At 50.6% G+C, this 17,001-nt stretch overlaps 1 protein-coding gene across 1 annotated transcript in view; it reads right to left on the bottom strand.

Annotated features, from left to right (window-relative positions):
- MAP6 (microtubule associated protein 6) overlaps positions 1-16,619 on the bottom strand; it is a 43,305-nt gene extending 26,686 nt beyond the window's left edge. The window contains exon 1 of the mRNA XM_049822733.1: positions 15,909-16,619. Coding sequence (XP_049678690.1) covers positions 15,909-16,597 — 689 coding nt within the window. The 5' untranslated portion in view covers positions 16,598-16,619. The remainder of the gene's footprint in view (positions 1-15,908) is intronic.
- Positions 16,620-17,001: the final 382 nt, after the last annotated feature.

The following is a 17,001-nucleotide window of genomic DNA, read 5'->3' as shown; positions in this document are numbered from 1 at the left end:
TGCCGTCTCCTGGCAGCATCCCCCCTCCACCTTCAACGATCCTGCGGAGCTGATGGAGATACTGATGCAAGGTCACAGCCTCAGCCGCTCTCACACCGATGGATGTGTCTCCTAGACAGGATAGAGAAGCCTGCAGCTCAGCTTAGAGGCCCAGCAACAAGGATGGCCTCTTATTTTCTGTTAGACCACTGCAACCTGGGTGTTGTAACAACCAGGTTATCTCCCAAGTGATCTCACACTTGAACAGCTCAGAGCCTCCAAGCTAAAATACCGCCTGTGAAAGCAAAGCACACACATATGCTTAAGCTCCAAAGACACGCAATTTATCCTATTTTAGTCTACAAAGTAAAATATAGAAAATAACATATAATCCTAACGTCTTATATATACATGCTTTGGATCCATAACATCTTATTCTCAGAAAAGGAAAGCGAATTCAAATCCATGACACTTTCTACATCATCCATCTGCGAGGCAAGCCTGCGAGCCGCATCCCTGCTTCACACAGGTTTGTCATTTCCCATTGAAGGGTACAGTTATTTTTTGCAAGAACTACTCTGGCGGAAATCCCTTGAATCCATCAGCTGGGGTACCAGATCCAACACGATGAATATTTCACAGCAAACGGTTCTGCAGCTTGATGAGCTGCATTTCCACTGTGTTCCAAGCGTGTAACATAAAGCAGGTGAAGTCAGGCAAAAGGAGACATGCTACACACCACAGACATAGGCAGTGTGACAACCACACAGCCTCAAATAATGCCATACAGAACATGGATTAACCTACATTTGGTCGATCACCTGCCTCTGCCGTGCCTCTGTGGTGTGTGTGTATTTGAGCTCGTGCTATTTCTTGAAAAGATTTTATATATATATATGGAATCTAAAGTATTTTTTTAGCATTCAGAAGTCTCAAGCCAGTTGCTGGCTTTGACAGAGGGCAGAATTCTGCTTTTCATTTTATGCCTTTCTGTGCAACGCACCCATTCAGTGTTTCTTTAGTTGAAATTAAGAGGTTGTAATTCTTTTTAACTGGAAGAACCATACTGAGCTGGGTGTGAACTAAGTAGATGAAAGAAAAGAGCTGAGGCTTGAGCAAGGATATTAAGGATTACTGGGCTGAGGGAAAGCAATGAAAGACTGAGTCGGATTTCCCCCCCCACCCATCTTTACCCTTAATACTGTTTTATTTCAAGGGCTGCAAAATCTAGATGAAAATTTGATTTGTGCTGTGGACCATAAGGTGCAGAGCTCCTGCTCCAGAGTTTGCGTGACAAATGTAGAATTACTGGGGAGGCAACACGGGGAAATTACACTGAAATTGCCCTGGGTGCTGCGGGGAAGGTTGCTTTCAAAGCACCACGGAAGGACTAAACTGGGCTGAGCAGATGGGCAGACAGTTTAGGGGGACAGCGTGGGATAACTGGGAGACAGGAAGGCTTCTTTGGAAAGAGGAAAAAGCTTAATCTGCCCATGCATCTTTTTAGGCAACCATAAAACACCCCACCACAAGTCGCTGGGGCTGCACGGGTGTAACGGGGAGCAGAATTAGTCCCACTGAAGTGTATCGCTTGTAACAGTGTAATACTCAAGACCATGCCACCTCCAGTTAACCCATCTTTCTTTAGAAGCTATCCCTGCCTGCAGGAGGCACAAAAGTAGAAGAATTGTAGGAAATGAGAAAATCAGTGTAGAAAATGCCTGCATTCCCCCACCCCACCTCTGCAAGCTTGGGAAACCGTCCGCATCGCTTGTGCATCAATAACGAGGTAATGGGGAGGACTCGTTGACTCCAGCTCCCCAACAACTGGATTAGTCCCATGATACCAAATCGGTAAATACTGGGACCATCAAAGCTGTCTCGGGGGAGTCTGGGAAAGAGACAGCACAAGGCACTGGAGCAGATGGCTGTATTGTGAAATCTCCTCCTAATTAGGTAAAACAAGGACTGATGTGAGTGAACGAAGCAATTACTGGTCACTGCTGGTACCACGCTATCCACACGAAAGCCATCATGAAATACAAGAGGATAAGGAGGACTGTCGGAAAGCTTTCTATGGGAAATGGTGAGAAAGCAGGTTCTGGAAAAAGGTTATTTTATAATTAATTGGTTTTTTTCAAGGGCTTCTCCAGTGCTTGCCAGGAGTGGGAAGCCCTGAAAGCGAAGCACAGACAAAATGGGTTGTGTCTTTACTTCAAAGGTGCTCGTGTTCAGAGGCCCCTCACTGTGCTTGATCAAAAGCATCACTTCGAGCGCACTGACACGATCGGCGAAACACACCATTCACACCTGTGGGATGATGGCCCTGTGCTACCAAGGCACCAGCTCTGCTCCAAAGGAGAGGTGTGAAGGTGAAAGGATCCCCAAAATCAGAGCGTCTGGAACCTAAAGGCAGGGCACGCAGCGATAAGCGGCATGCAAAGTGTAGGATCTACTCCCTTTGGAGGAGAAAGTGGAGTAGAGATGCGGTTTTCTGTTTCCAGACGCAAGGAGCCTGTGTGTAACATGCGCTGGGGAGCTAAAACCAAGAAGAGATGAAAGAAAATCCCAGGGTATGTGCACGGCTGCCTGTGCCAGCAAAGGCGATTTAGAAATGCTGTGTGCAGAAAACGAAGCCCAAAGAGCTGCACAGGCTGGGACAAAACCCCAGAAACACCTGAGAGACTCGCAGACCATTCCCATTTTCGGGAGCATCTTGCATTGACGTGGTTTTGGAAGCCGACGGGATGTTACCACCCAGGGGTCTGATGTCCTGGGGTGTTTCGGCACCTCCAGACCCAGCCTGGAGCATCTGGAGGAGGTTGCAAATGGGCCACTTGCTTTGACACAGTGCTGCATCGATGCTCTGTGTGCAGAGACACCCGGTCTGGCGGACGATGCCATCATAATGTGGCCCTAAATAGCCCTAAAAATATGTCTGGATCATGGAAACCCATTTCCCAAGAAGGATATTGTTAGTGTAGGACTGAATAAAAATATCCCTCCACTGCACGCTCTCTGCAAGCACCTACAATCACAGACCTACCTGCCAAAACCCAAACCCAGCTGCCAGTGCGCAAGCATGTGCACTGCAATCCTTTCCCGAAGGCACACAAAAAAAAAAGGCTCCCAGAAAGTAAATTTGGGGGCTAAAAATTAAAACCACCAGTTTTATAACTTTTCTGCAAAGAACTGGAAGGAGGATTTGTTATTACCAAGCACTTCTGTGTGCGCAGCAAATGTTTACAGCCTCTCTGAGCCATTTGTATCCACTGGGTAAATAATATGCATTTGGAAATGAGATGACCTGCAAATACTTTTTCTTTTGGAGCTGCTCCAAGCTTAATAGAGAAATAAAACATGCTACGGACAAATGTATTAAGCAGGTACTTAATTGAGAGACGAGACAAGAGAAGGCGGCACTGTTCTTGTCTCCCAGGCAGAGCATGCATGTTTTAAACACGCTCCTAGATTGATATTTATTGCAACCGGCAGAGCAGAAAGGCTCAGAAAAAGCACTCCTTCCCCTCCGATAAATAATTCACCCCTTGTAACAGTTCATGAAATGTTTATATTAAGTAATAATTAAATATTGCATTACAAAAAATAACTAACATTCCAGCCACGAGAAAAATCAACGCAAAGGAGGGCAGGGAAAACGATTGCCTTGAAGCTGTCACGTTGGGTTTTCTCTGCTGAGAGCATAGCTAAAGCAGTTAAGAGGGGCGATTTTTGGCTGCACTCGATGCTCCCTCTGCTCTGATGGATCAAATGCTGACCCTGCCCGAAACGACAGGGCTTTTTCCGTCAATGTCTGTGATATTCACACGGAGCCTGCTCTCGTGTCCGTGCAAGCTCTCCCCACGCGGTGGTTTTCAGCCAGGCAGGGCAGGGTCAGCGGTCCCGTATTAACCTCTGCCGTCGAGCGATGATGCTTCTGACTTCAAATCACCAGCAATGCACGCATGTTAGCAGGCTTCGAGCCCACTAATGGGTGATTTGGTCCTGGTCACAAAGACACATAAGGCCCGATTCGGGATAAGACTCGAACAGTGGGATCCCAACATAGGATAAAGGAGCAGGAGCTTGGCAGGGAGGAGAGAGGGTAGTGGGGTAGTGATTGAGGATCAGCAGAAGCCATCAAGGTAATATGAATCAAATGTCATCACGCATACACCCAGGCATCTTTTATTAAAACTGTAATAGCTTGATCCAACCTGTGCCCTGGGGAGCATAAAGAATAGCAAGCAGCACCAAGGTCACTGCAGACAGAAAATCAATGCAGGGAATGAATGGTAATGACTTATTTTTTTCCTAGTTTCAAAGAGAGGGACTGTGGAGATATCCTGCTGGCATCTCCAGCGATGCACAATATCCCTCGGACTTGCTCCAGCAAAGCACTTAGTACATTTTTAACTTTCAGCATCCAAGTCTTGCTCCTCCTGACTGTGACTATAGCAGGTTCGAGCATCCCAATGGACCGCTGTGTTTTTTCATATCTGGTCTAGTGGAAGGTGTCCCTGCCCATGGCAGAGGGGTTGGAACTAGGTGATCTTTAAGGTCCCTTCCAACCCAAACCATTCTGTGATTCTATATGTGCAAAAAGACAATTATCTATTTCTCTGTGGCACTCTGTTCTCTATCCAAACCCATTCAATACTTTCCAGCTTTCTGCAACGACCATGTCTTCTGCACACCTGAGCCCTCTAACGGGTGTCCTCAGGACTTCCTCTGGTCCACAGCTACGCTGAAGTACAAAGCCAAAATCTGAATAAAAGAGTCTACCTGAGGCTTTACTACTGTGGAAGGATGTCACATCCTACTTGTCAAATTCCTCTATATACATCTTAGTACATTACTTGCCCCAAAGTATTTTATTTTATTTTATTTTTTAATGAAATACCATTACTGATGTGATTTGTGATTCACTGCAGCACTGCTCCTGCACCAGCTGTTCTGTCTGCACCGGTACCGCTGATGATTCCTACCTCTACGTCATGCTCTGCCCTCACCTCTCCTGAACCGCTGCTTATTTATTTCAGGCTGTTTCTCCAATATGTCAAGATCTCTTTAAATTCCAATTCCGGCATGAAAAAATGATTTAGCCAAACACAGGTGAAGGACTCAGCACAAGGTAACCTGGATGAAATACAGCGCTGTACAGGCTCGCAGACAGGATAGTCCTAACGCCCCTTTCTGACTTCAAAAATCCCTGACCTGCAATTAAGGTATCAGTTACAACTACAGGAGGAAAGCAGCGCTGTAAATTTAAATTGCCTGTGGGATATTTAAGGCAGGTTACGTTCTATACAGAAGGGATGAAAGAGCTCCTTCTCTCCACTGTGCCGTGAGCTTGAGCAGCCCTCAGCCCTTCTCCGACCCTGCAACGCCGGGTCCATGTGATGCAGGAGCTAAGTGAGTAGTATTGCTAGCTGAAACTGGGATGTTCATGCAGAAACGGATCCGTAGCTGAGATTTGCTCCAACGCCGCAGCGCTGCCAGAGGTTTTTTACCCCACTGATGGAAGAAAAAGCACCGCAACTTTCAACGACAGCATCTCCCCGGCTCTATGCACGATGATGCTGCCGAAACCCGTCCCAGCTCCCCGGAGGGAACACGTGGTTTTCCTTGCGTCCTCCCTCCATCAGGCTTCTTGCCAACACATCCCTCTCCGGGAATCCTCTGTGCAAGTTGCCATAGCTACTGGCCGACACGGTGACAAGCTCTGCCGCTCGGCCGAGGCCGGCGCGTTCGTCCCCTTGATGCTCAGGGTACCCGGTGGGAGGCTGTCACCCAGCCGTGGCACGTCAGCCCCATGCAAACCCAACCCAGGGCCTGCCATACCTTCGTAGAATCTCGCACTTGCAACCTCTGATCTTCCCCTTCCTCCCCCATCTCAGACCTTCTGCACATCTATTTTATATCCAAATAAGGAGAGCACAAAGCGTGGTCGAAGTCCTGATCATGCTGGCCTCCACAAATCCACCAAAGCGGAAAAATCAGACCTTTGCAGCTAATTCCTCCCTTGGTTTTTTTAGGAACTTCACCGATAAGAGAGTTTGCTCTGCTGCACTGGTAGTAAAGCGTGGCTCGGGCTGCAAAAGAGTCTGCAAGATGCCGAGCATCCTTTCAACCTCCTGCTGGGACTCAGGTTGATGGAGCTCCACAGTCAAAGTGGATGTGAGAAGGGAAAGGGATCCCCCTTCCCAGTGAAACGGCACCCTGAGGGCACCTGCAGCTTCTCCTTGAAGGTCTCGGCCAATAAACCAACCATCAGCCCCACTGCTGCCCAAATCTGGGAATGGGACCGGTCATGTTCACATCCCTGCCTGTGTTTCCAGCCCACCAGAGCATGATGCACTGATTTCTTTTAGGCGAAGCTGCCTGCCCGAGAGCAGATGCGCGGCCTCCTTCAAGGTGAAAGGCAAAGTGAAATGTGGGAGGAAGCCTGAAGCTCAGCAATCAGGGCTGATCCTGAAGAATTTCCTCCTCCTACGTCTGGAGAACCTCTCCTCTTGCCATTCACCCAGCACCAAGACACAAACCTGAGGTTTCTTTATTGCAACCCACCGGCTTGGCCAGCTCTGACCTTCCCAAAGCTGAGTTTTCAGCTGGTCTAACTGGATTTCTGGAAAACACAAACTGCCCAGCTCCCCCTAAATGTGTGCTTTCTAAGATGTCTGCTCATCTTTGCTCTGGAAGAAACAGATTGGGTCCCCTTCTTTGGGAGATGAGCTCTCTGCCCATTTTCCCCTCCGCCTGTGTGGCCACGATACCTTCTGTAGCTGATTTAATGGGAAGGAATCAGGAGGAAAAGGACAGAGTGGGGAAAACGCTAATTCACCTAATAATTAATTTCACATAATCATCATTTAATTGACAGCTAGCCCTTACACACAGGGTTCCCACAAGAAGCATAGTGTTCGTACCTTGTGCAAGGGGATGAGCGTGGAGAAGGAAAGCTGAGGTATCAACACCACGGCACGAGCTTTTAACCCTACAGAAAAGCTGGGATCCTGCAAGAGGACATGCTGGTCCTGCAGGGCTTTGGGGAGAGACTCTTGGGAACAGCCCTGTTAATTCCTACAGCAGAATAACCCTGCCATTTGCAATTAACATAAAGCTCCGCTCCAGAAGGCCACTGTTTTCTTTAAACACCACCTTCATTTTTTTTACCCTTTCTGAGCTAGATAAGCAGCAAAGCACCTGCACAACCCCACACACCTTCAACCCTTTTAAAGACCAAGAAAAGCAAAACAACAGCCAAACAACACGAGCAGGGAACCAGCGACCTTGCGAAGTATTTCAGCGAGAAATCTCTGGCCGCTTTCCAAGAGAGCACCTGCAAGGTTGGGCGCATAAACACCGTGCAAGAGCTAATTGACATGGGGACGATGTTGCCATGCAGGAGAAAACCGACTGCAGTCAGTGGGAGTCCGACGGATGGATGGATGCGGGGCTGCCAGGAGCCAGCCCGCAGCTCACAACAGCCTGGATTTCCTTGCCCGTCCAGCGGAGATGGAGTAACTGATGCCGAAATGGTTCGTTTACAGCTCTGTGCTGGTATTTTTAGAGTTAAAACCAGGTGAATGTAAAGCCTGGTGTTAAGCAACCACGCACCAGCCAAACAGCAAGGTTTTACAAATCTGCTGGCAGCAAGGACAAGCCGGGAGATGCTTTCACGATTATAAAATGATAAATAAACCCTCCCGCCGGGGATATTATTTTGTGCTCCTGAATTTGCAGCCTGGAAGAGAGACCCTGGTGAGTCCCTGCAGACGGAGACGGAGGGGGACGCTGGGGTCCCCGGGCTGTACCCCAATGCCAGCCCGTCCCCGCACGGCCCACGCTGCTCATCCCCTCCTTGTTTTGCACCACGCAGCGCCATCCCCAGCCGCGCATCCCAGGCGGGCTGTGAAGCAGGAATATTTGCTTCCCTGCTCCACTGCAGAGCGGTGCAAAGTGCTTTCTGAAACGGGCTGCTCCCCTAGGACCCCGGGTTACGTTCCCCTTTTCCAGGTGTCTTTTTGTGCAGCCAGCATCCTCACAGACAGGGGCGGCTGCCCAAGGGTCGTATCCTCACCTACAAGTAATTCTGCTTGTGTCACAGGGGCTGCTGTGATTTTTACCGCTGGAGCCAGTCCCCTTCTTTCCGGGAATGACCAGTCCGTTATTTCAGATCACCCACTCTACGCATCAACCTGAAAACATGCCTCAAATGCGTCCTCCTTTGCAAAACCGAATTACAGCTCCACCAAAACAAAACAAAACAAAATTAAAAAAACATTAAAAAAATTAAATTTTTTAAAAAAACTTTAAAACAGGGGAAAAAAAGCAGCCTCCCCACCTTCCCAGCACCAAAACACCCCGGGTTGTAGTCTCAACAGCACGGCTTGCAGCCGGGTCCCCAAAGCAGCAGGAGCCTCTCCGTATGCACACCGTGTTTGTGAAGTGCTGCGGGGTCCCTTCAGGTGAAGGCACCGTTTGAGCAAAAGGAGTTATTAATAGAAAGCAAAATGTGTTCGCTATATAACACCCGCAATGTTGGACTTGAAGAGGAAAGATGAGTTGGAGGTTAAAGCAGTAACTTGATGAACAGCTTGGTTTGTGTGTGTGCGTATGTGTGTGTATATATATATATAAACATATATATATATAAAAATAAAGGACGTTGGAAGGATATCCAGAATCTTGAGTTATAAATCAAGAGAAATAAAATTTCCATCCTATAAAACTTTCCTAAAACTGGCTTTCCCCTCCTGGCTGGTGCTGATGGTCATGCTAGCAGGAGAGCATCCATGCTCTTGCCTCGGTGCAGCAAGGTTTATTTGAAGGTATCAGCATTAGTGCTATGAATACATTCAGCTAAGAGCAAAGAAAAGCAAGATTGATGTAGGATAGAGTGCAGAAGTACTTAGAAAGTGAAGGCTTGTTCAGCCGGTAGGAGACAGGAAAAGCAAAGGTCATGCTCTAAATGGGAGAGAAGACAAATTTACAATGGCTGTTTGTGATTTATTTGGCAAAGGACGGACAGGGAAAAGTCCTGCTGTCTAAATTAGCTGATCCTTCTCCTCTTCTCTTTATTTATTGTTTGTGTTACAGCTACAGTGGTAGCTTGAAGCTGCCAAGTGGAAGTGGGGTCTGCTCTACAGCATCTGCTCCAGCATCCAGGAGAAGCCGGTGGCCTAATCAGACACGGCAGTGACCGGAAAGGGAGAAGGAGAGATGTTTGACATGTCCTTTGATAAGATAACTGACTTAGCAAAGAAAAGAAATGTGAAAATCTAGCTGGTTTCAGTAAAGCATTTGATACGGGGCCATGTGGGAAATGATTAAGCCAGTGAACGCGAACACCAGCAGAACGGGCAACTGGGTAAGGGAAATGACGATGATGAGCGTTGGAAGGCTGAGCTGCAGCCTGGAAGGAGGTTAGCAGTGTTTAACATTTTTAAGGTTGACTTTGGCACAAAAAAGTAGGGCAACGCTGATGAGACCTCCTAATGACACAACGTCATAGGCAGCACCAATACAGAGGAGGATCAGGGTATCAGAGAGGAAGAAAGGGATTGACCTTGACTGCCCTGTTCAAAATGGGATGAAAATGATGAGTACTAAATTCTAGGCTCGGTACTAATCACCAGGATTTTTTAGTATGGGGTGGGAGTTCCAAGGCTCTAACTGCCTAAGAAGGAGAATGACACGGAGGTCCTGGTCACCAAAGGGTAAGTGAGGGATTCATAACGCATCCGTGATGCCCACAAACATGACATGTGAGTCTCGGTAGAAATGGGGACCTCATCTCCAAAGGGCAACAGTCTGTATCTATGTTTCTTAAACAGTGATTTCATCTAGGAAGAGCTGGAGAAATGGTTGATACAGGGAGTGAAAAGGATACCAAAAATCTTTGACTGCTAGCTACAGACCCAAACAATACGGATACTGTGCTTGGAGACACTGAGCAGCAACCTCCAGATAGGAGACAAGCACTAAGTAACCCAGTGCCAACAAAACAGCAAATTATAACCTGTATCTTGTCTCAGACTGGAAATGAGATGATGGCTGCAAACCATCAGAGACTGAATTCTTGGCATACCCTTCCAGCTGGCATCGTGCAACTAAAAATTCCCTATTTCTGAGACAGAACCTTGGGTCTTACTTGTAAAGAATAAATAACAAACTAAGTAATTGGACTTACTGGTTCAGATGGTCCCATCCAGTCTCGTGTGCCTAAAGCTCCCTGCTGAGGTGACACAGCTGAGCAGGAGCAGAGGAAAAATTGCTCAAGTACATTGACTCCACCACCTGAATGCCACCTCCATCTCCTCCTCCTGCTCAACCCCGTGCTACGGCACGCACAGCCCAACTCCACCTTGCACGCAAGTCAAAGCAGCAAAATTCAATATTGCCTACACTGCTGAGCGGCTCCCAGTTGGCTTTTGAGGCTGGATATGGTTCGCCTTAACGTGATTGAAGGGAATACGTTGGCAAATACTCCAACTTGGAGATACTACCAAGTATCTCCAAGTTGAAGATACTACCAGCCTTTCTCAGCTGGTGGACTATATCCAGAGGCGATCAAGACGCAGAGTGCGGCAGGATAGCTGCCTGCCTGCATCACCCACCTCCATCCTCTTCGTGTCTTAGTAAATATGAGGGCTTCCTCCACGCGTGGTTACTACGTACTCATACGACCGGTCCTTGTGGTATCAGCAGACATCGTGTCTCCTCCCGCTGCTAAAGGCACGTATCAAGCAACTGGTGAGCCAGAGCTCAGCCTTAGCTAAAGCTACCAAACATCTCTTTGAACAGCCTTTTCTGGATGGAAGAAAACATCCCGCTCCTTCCCTTCCAGCCGAGGGCAAAATTGGACCCACTTGCCTACATGGGTTAATTCTAATAACACACTCATCCAAAGTGGGAGTTTGTCGCTGAAACGACAGTGGGAGATGAAATCTGCCCAGGATTGTTCTCTGGCACTGGAGCCTGGGACAGCCCACGCTCACTCTCTGAAACCCTTTTAACCCCCAAAACAAGGTGTTTACACCCAAACTGCTTGTTGGGATCCATTCTTGGCTCATACCCATGGCCGAACCCAGCCTGGGAAATGGGCTGGGGACTCTTTCAACAACTGAAGAGTGTAGATGATCATGTCCCCATGCCCCGGAACGTGTCCTGGAACTGTTTAATTTACTAATAGAGACCCAGCCTATGGATCTGATGAGAAATTTCTGAAGGCAATGGAAAATTTCCCACCAAGTTTGGCACACCTGACAGCACGAGCGGTGTTAGAGAGTGTCTCACCGAGGTGGGACGTGTCCTCCCCTGGAGATTTTCAAGGACAGGTTAGTTAAAATCAACCTGCTGAGGTCTAGATATATCCCTCCCCTTCCCCAGAAATGGGACGTGGACCGGACGATCTTGGGAAGTCCTTCCAGCCCCACATTTCCACAACTATAATGATGGAATATGAATTCCCTGCCCTCATGTAGCTTGCTCCAGCCCTCCTGTGTGGACACCCCTCCCTAAATTATCTCCTCTGTATCTCAGAAAAATACACAGCAAGTCTCCAGCACTGACTCATTCATCTCTATAGCTACTACAGATTTTCATTTGCTCCACATCTTTAGCACCTCCAGGGCTTGAGATGAATGACAGAACATTAGCAACAGGCAATTCATTAATACTAGAGGCAGTCCAAAATTTTCCATTGAAGCCTTTCTTTGTTTGTTTCCTCTGATAGGAAAGGAAATTGGTGGGGGGAAAAAAATAATCGCTTTGGTAAAAAAAAGAGATCGCTCTTTGGTGAAGAACTTGAAACCTAGGTTTCGCAATATTACTTCCCTGGAGAAAATTCATCACCCTACTGCTCATTTTGACACTCTGCAAAGGGGGTGAAATTTCCCCTTTCCCCTTTATATCTTTTTTCTTCAGGAAATAAAGGTAACAAAAGGAGAAGAATGCAAGACAAAGAAGGCGGCAAACAAACAACCTGGAAACACCCAATTCTAACATTTTCCCATCATTTTCAAACAAAAAATGGAAAACATTCATTCCTTCTTGTGTTTTTGCCAAACGTGCTTCCAGTTGTTCCACTTCCACCAGCAAACAGCACTGTCCGCACGTTTTATCACTTACTCTCTCTGTTCCCACACCCCCAGGGTCAACCCCTGTCCCCTCCATCCTTCGGTACAGCAGGGAGAAGAGCTCTGCCCATCCCTTCCAGGAGTTCAGGGGGCAAAATCCCCTCCCAAGCACTCGAGTACTGGGGTCACCTCTGGGTCCAAGACAGATAAAACCCTCAATGATGCCACCAGATGCTCCTATGGGACAGCAGATCATTGAGCAAGAAAAGGCTCCATCCAGCAGCAACAGCTTTCCATGGAGCCGAGAAGCCCCCAGGCTGGGTTCTGACTCCTATCCAGAAGTCACGTCAGCCCCATAAACCGAGTATTCCTACTCATTGAAGGATGCCCTGGTCCTTACTTGGTCCCTCAGGGTCCAGAGGCCACCACGAGAAGAAGGGCTGCAGGGATGAGGGGGGTGAAGTCCCTGTAGCGCTGCTTGGGCAGCTTTGTGGAGGGAAACTGAGGCACGAAGCACCTCGGTGCTGGAACCTGTGTCACAGCAGTGGCTGCCAGCACTTGGACCCCAGAAGAACAATAGCAATCAGGAGAACGATGCCTGGGAGCTGCACCCTGAGGCCAGCCCCAGCCCTGATGCGCTGTGTAGGGGCTCAGGTAGGTCACTCAGCACCCCTGCCTCAGTTTCCTCAGCGCCAAAGAGGGATAGTCACAGGGCGCTAACTGGCAAGCGGATGCCATCGTGCACGGCTTGATCACCTTCAAACCTACTTGCCACCGATGGCTTCAAACCAGACGTTGCCCTGGGAGTCCCTCAACTTTTGGAGACCATTAGGAATGAGCATGTCCCCCCATTGTTCCCCTTGGTTTGCCAAGGGGATTTATTTGGGGATAAGTACATCAATAAATCCTATATATAAACAGGTATTTAATAAATGGATATAAATAAAGATTAATAATATAAGGGCGAATAATATAAATAATATAAATAAATCCTAGTTATTCTGTAGGATCTCTGGGCACAGGCAGTCTCTTCAGACATGCACAGCCCTGCCATTGCTGCTCTGGCCTCACTGAAGGCTTCTGGGCTCAAATGCTAATGCAAACAAATCATCCATCCCTCGGGCTGGGAGTAGCCTCCATCCTCCGAGGCCATCACCGCCAGGCATCATCTCTGCTCTGTAGGTCCGGGCAGACCTGGGAGGAGGTCACAGGCACATGGTCTCTGCAATATTAATTTGTCTTGGTATAAAGAGGTTAGAAGAGGGAATTCCCCCCTTTAGCGTGGACTTCCCAATGACCTTGGGCTAGTTGCTTACTCTATCCCATCTGCTGCCTCACCTGGAAATAATACTCAGGGGGACAGAGCGAGTTTAAAAACCATTACCAGTGTGCTCTTTGGTTTCATCAAGGAATTGTTTCCCAGCCTTGGAGCATCACATTACGCTGATTTGCAGCGGTGGCAGAGGACTGTAAGGAAATCTCCCCCTGCTCCCTGCTGCTGGGGAGCCTTCATCCATGCACAAGCCCAGCAGAGGCCACGGAGGACAAGCCCCACGCGAGCCATCCTCGCTCCTCTGTAGCAAAAGGTCACTAGGAGATAATTTTGGCTGCCGGGTGGCCCAAAAGGTTGCCCAAATAGGCTGCGGAGTCTCCATCCTTGTTCGAAACCCACTCAGTAGGGACTCCTGTGAGCAGCAAGGTTCTTGATAGTAATAGGGATTTGGAGAATTTGGCTTTTAAAGAGAACCCAAACAATAAACAACACTTACAAGATGCCTAATTTGAACGGAAAATGAGAACAATTAGCCACAACATCACTTATGCATTAATGAAGAGGCGCTTATGTTCCAGGGCTGAGCGTCAGAGCAAACGCTTCTCTTGCAATACGCTGCAAGGAAGAAAAACATGGAAGTGGAAGAGCAGATAAGGACCCAAGGGCAAAGAGAGGCCCTAAGGCTGTCCTGAAAGTTGAGGAGCAACACAAGGAGGGCTGGAGCCTTCCAATTCCTCTTGGGTTCAAGATCTGAGCTGACCCAAGCCCTTTGCTCGGGGAGGAAAGCCAGCCCAGCCCATCCTGCTGCAACAGCGGCCGTATGAATTTGCTGGAGCAGACAGGAGGGATGGTACGTGGAGGGACGGTAGGGTGAGCAATCTGCATTTAAATATGCAAGTAAATAAGTCTAATTATCTTTTGCGCCAGCAGAAGAGAGCAACACACCAGCTCTTCATCTCTAGGACAGCTTTCTGCTTTAGTCCTGCGCTCACTGAGATAAGCCCAGACCTTGGAAGATGACCAGACAAAAAGATGAGTCAAAAATCACGGCTGGCCAAAACAGATTAAAGGACCGTGTCACTTCTGGAAAACCCTTTCCCCACACCCTCCATCCTCACAAAACAGAGACCCTGAAAATCCCTGGCCATTTTCTCACGTCTCAGCCGACCACCGCCGTCACACCTGGATGCACCTGAGCCCACAGCATCACTCGCATCCCCAGCAAGAGCCAAAGCTGCTGCCAAACGACAGCAAAAATCACAATTTCACTGCTTGAACCGTTTCCCACCCGGGGACACGGGAAAGGGGATGACCTCCAGCTCTGCTGTGTCACACCATCACCGGTGGGACAGAGGAGTCAAATCCCAGCTTCATTTTAAATCTGCATGAATTTACTACCTGTTTGACGGCAGGGTGTCACCTCTAAATCTCCCTGGGGGAGAAAATCAATCATTCAAAGGCATAAACACCTCGGCATTCACATGGGTACGGGGAGAAGCAAAAAGGCTGCGGTTACACTTTTGCCACAACAAACCCCAGCTTTTCTCTCCGTCACCTCCACCCCGGCCTCGGCAGCGGTGGGCTCTGCCAAAGAAAGCTCTGGAAAACACAATCGCAGCAAATCCTCCTTGCAAACGTACGTGCAGGGCAGCCACCCCATCACTTTTGTTTTTGCATTCCCGACGCATCCAACCCCTTCACCCGGAGAGAAATAACAACAGCAGCTCGCGGCAAGGAGTTTTCGCGCTCCGAATCCCCAAGGGGGGTCTCTTCTTGGGGTGAAATAAGGGCACCCCTTTCTAGCCCGGGCTGGGGGGGATGCTGGGGGAGGGGGGGGACAGAGGGATGTGCCACCCCCACCCACGCTGCGTTAAACATGGCAGCATCCGAAGGCTGCCCCACCCAAGCGGCCTAGGACGTGTGTCACCCGCATCCCGCCACCTCCCCGGGATGCTTTGTCTGGGGGATGCTACCGGCCTGGGGTGCTGCGTGGGACTCTGTCACGCGTGGGGCACCCCGCTCGCGGGTGGGGGCCCCCACCGGCGCCTGGGATGCTGGGGATGCAGCGATGCGGTCGGGATGCCGGTCCTTTGGGTTGGCCGCGTCACGGCAACCAGGGATGCGCTGGGAAAGGACCAGGGTTGACTTGCACGTCCCGGGGAAGGGACCCAAACCTCGCTCCCTGCCGAAAACCAAGGTGGTGGGTGGGCGCCTCGGAATTTTGGGAAGCGGGGCAGGGGTGGGCAACACACTCGAACCTCCTGCAAACCCCCCCCCCCCCCCCCCGATAGAAAGGACCCCCATCCTCATTACCCGCACAGCACCTCCCCACGCCCCACCAACACCACCCAGCGAGGTGGGGGATTTCAAGGACCCCCCCAAACTATCCCAAAGCCTCATTCCCCCAATTCCCAGGGCGGGATGTCCCTCCCGGGGATGGGCAAAAGGGGACCGGAGAAGGGCTGGTGAGGAGCCGGCAGGTTGCTGGGAGGGTTTGGGATTTTTTTTTGGGGTGCGGGGGGTGTCTCTGGGTTGCTGGGGGGGTTCCGGATTTTGGGGGGGTGGTCTCTCACCTGTAGGACGAGCTGACCCCCGCCGCCACCTCCTCCTTGATCTGCCTGTTGAGAGCATCGGCGGCCGCCCTGCCTCCCCCGGGCTCCTCCACCTTCTTGCGGCCCTTCTCTCTCCCTTCCCCGGCCCGCAGCGCTTTGGGTTGTTCATCCTCCCCATCGGGGTCTTCTTCTTTCTTCTCGGAGCCGAGCAGAACCTTCCGACGCTTCTCTTGAGCCGGTTTCTCCGGGGAAGCGCGCTCCAAGGCGAGGACGGGAGAAGGTCCCGGTTTGGGGATCCAGGGATGGTCGCCCCGCTTGGGGATGGGCCAAGCTCGGAAATCCTTCTGGTACTGGGTCTCCTTCTCGAACGGCGTATCCGAGGGCTGGTACTCGCTCTTGGGTTTGCAACTGGGCTCCGGCCGCTGGACCTTCCAGGGTTTGTAATCGTGGCGCATCACGGAATCGGCCGGCGGAGAGACGTGCGGGGCCGGGCCGGGCCGGGGAGGACCGGGAACCGCTTCCCCCACCGCCTCCCCAGCGGGCTGGGTGTCGATGGGGGCGGCGGGACGCGGGAGGGGCGCGGGGGCGGTGGGATGCTCGGTGGCCTCCGAGTATTTGGTGAAAACCAGCGGGACGGCGATGTCCGCTTTATCCAGCTGGTTCCAGAAACGAGCGATGCAGCAGGCGCGGGTGATGCAGGGCCACGCCATGGCGGCCCCCACCCCCCCCCCACCCCCCCCAAAAAAAAAAACAAACCCCCCAAAAACCAACAAACCCCGAGACCTCCGGCGCAAAAGCAGCGCCCGTTTCCCCACCCGCTCCCCCGGACCCACGCAGGGAGCAGCGCGCAGCGCAGCGCGCCCCTGCGGCGCCGGAGGGGGCGGAGCCTGGAGGGGAGGGGGCGGGGAGTGGGCGGGGTCGAGTGGTGGTGGTGGTGGTGGGTGGGCGTGGCGAGCGCGTGCCCGTGGAAGCGCGCGTGGAGGGACGCGCGGGGGAGGGGGCGGGGGGAGGGGGAAGGAACGCGGGTGCAATCGCGCGCGCGCACCAATGCGCGCCTACATACGCACGCGTGTGCGCACCCCCACCCCCCCCACCCCCCCACACCCCCCCCCCC

This window comes from Accipiter gentilis, chromosome 19 (genome assembly GCF_929443795.1).
Source record: "Accipiter gentilis chromosome 19, bAccGen1.1, whole genome shotgun sequence".
NCBI lineage: Eukaryota > Metazoa > Chordata > Aves > Accipitriformes > Accipitridae > Astur > Astur gentilis.
This window is presented reverse-complemented; position numbering and strand designations above follow the sequence as displayed.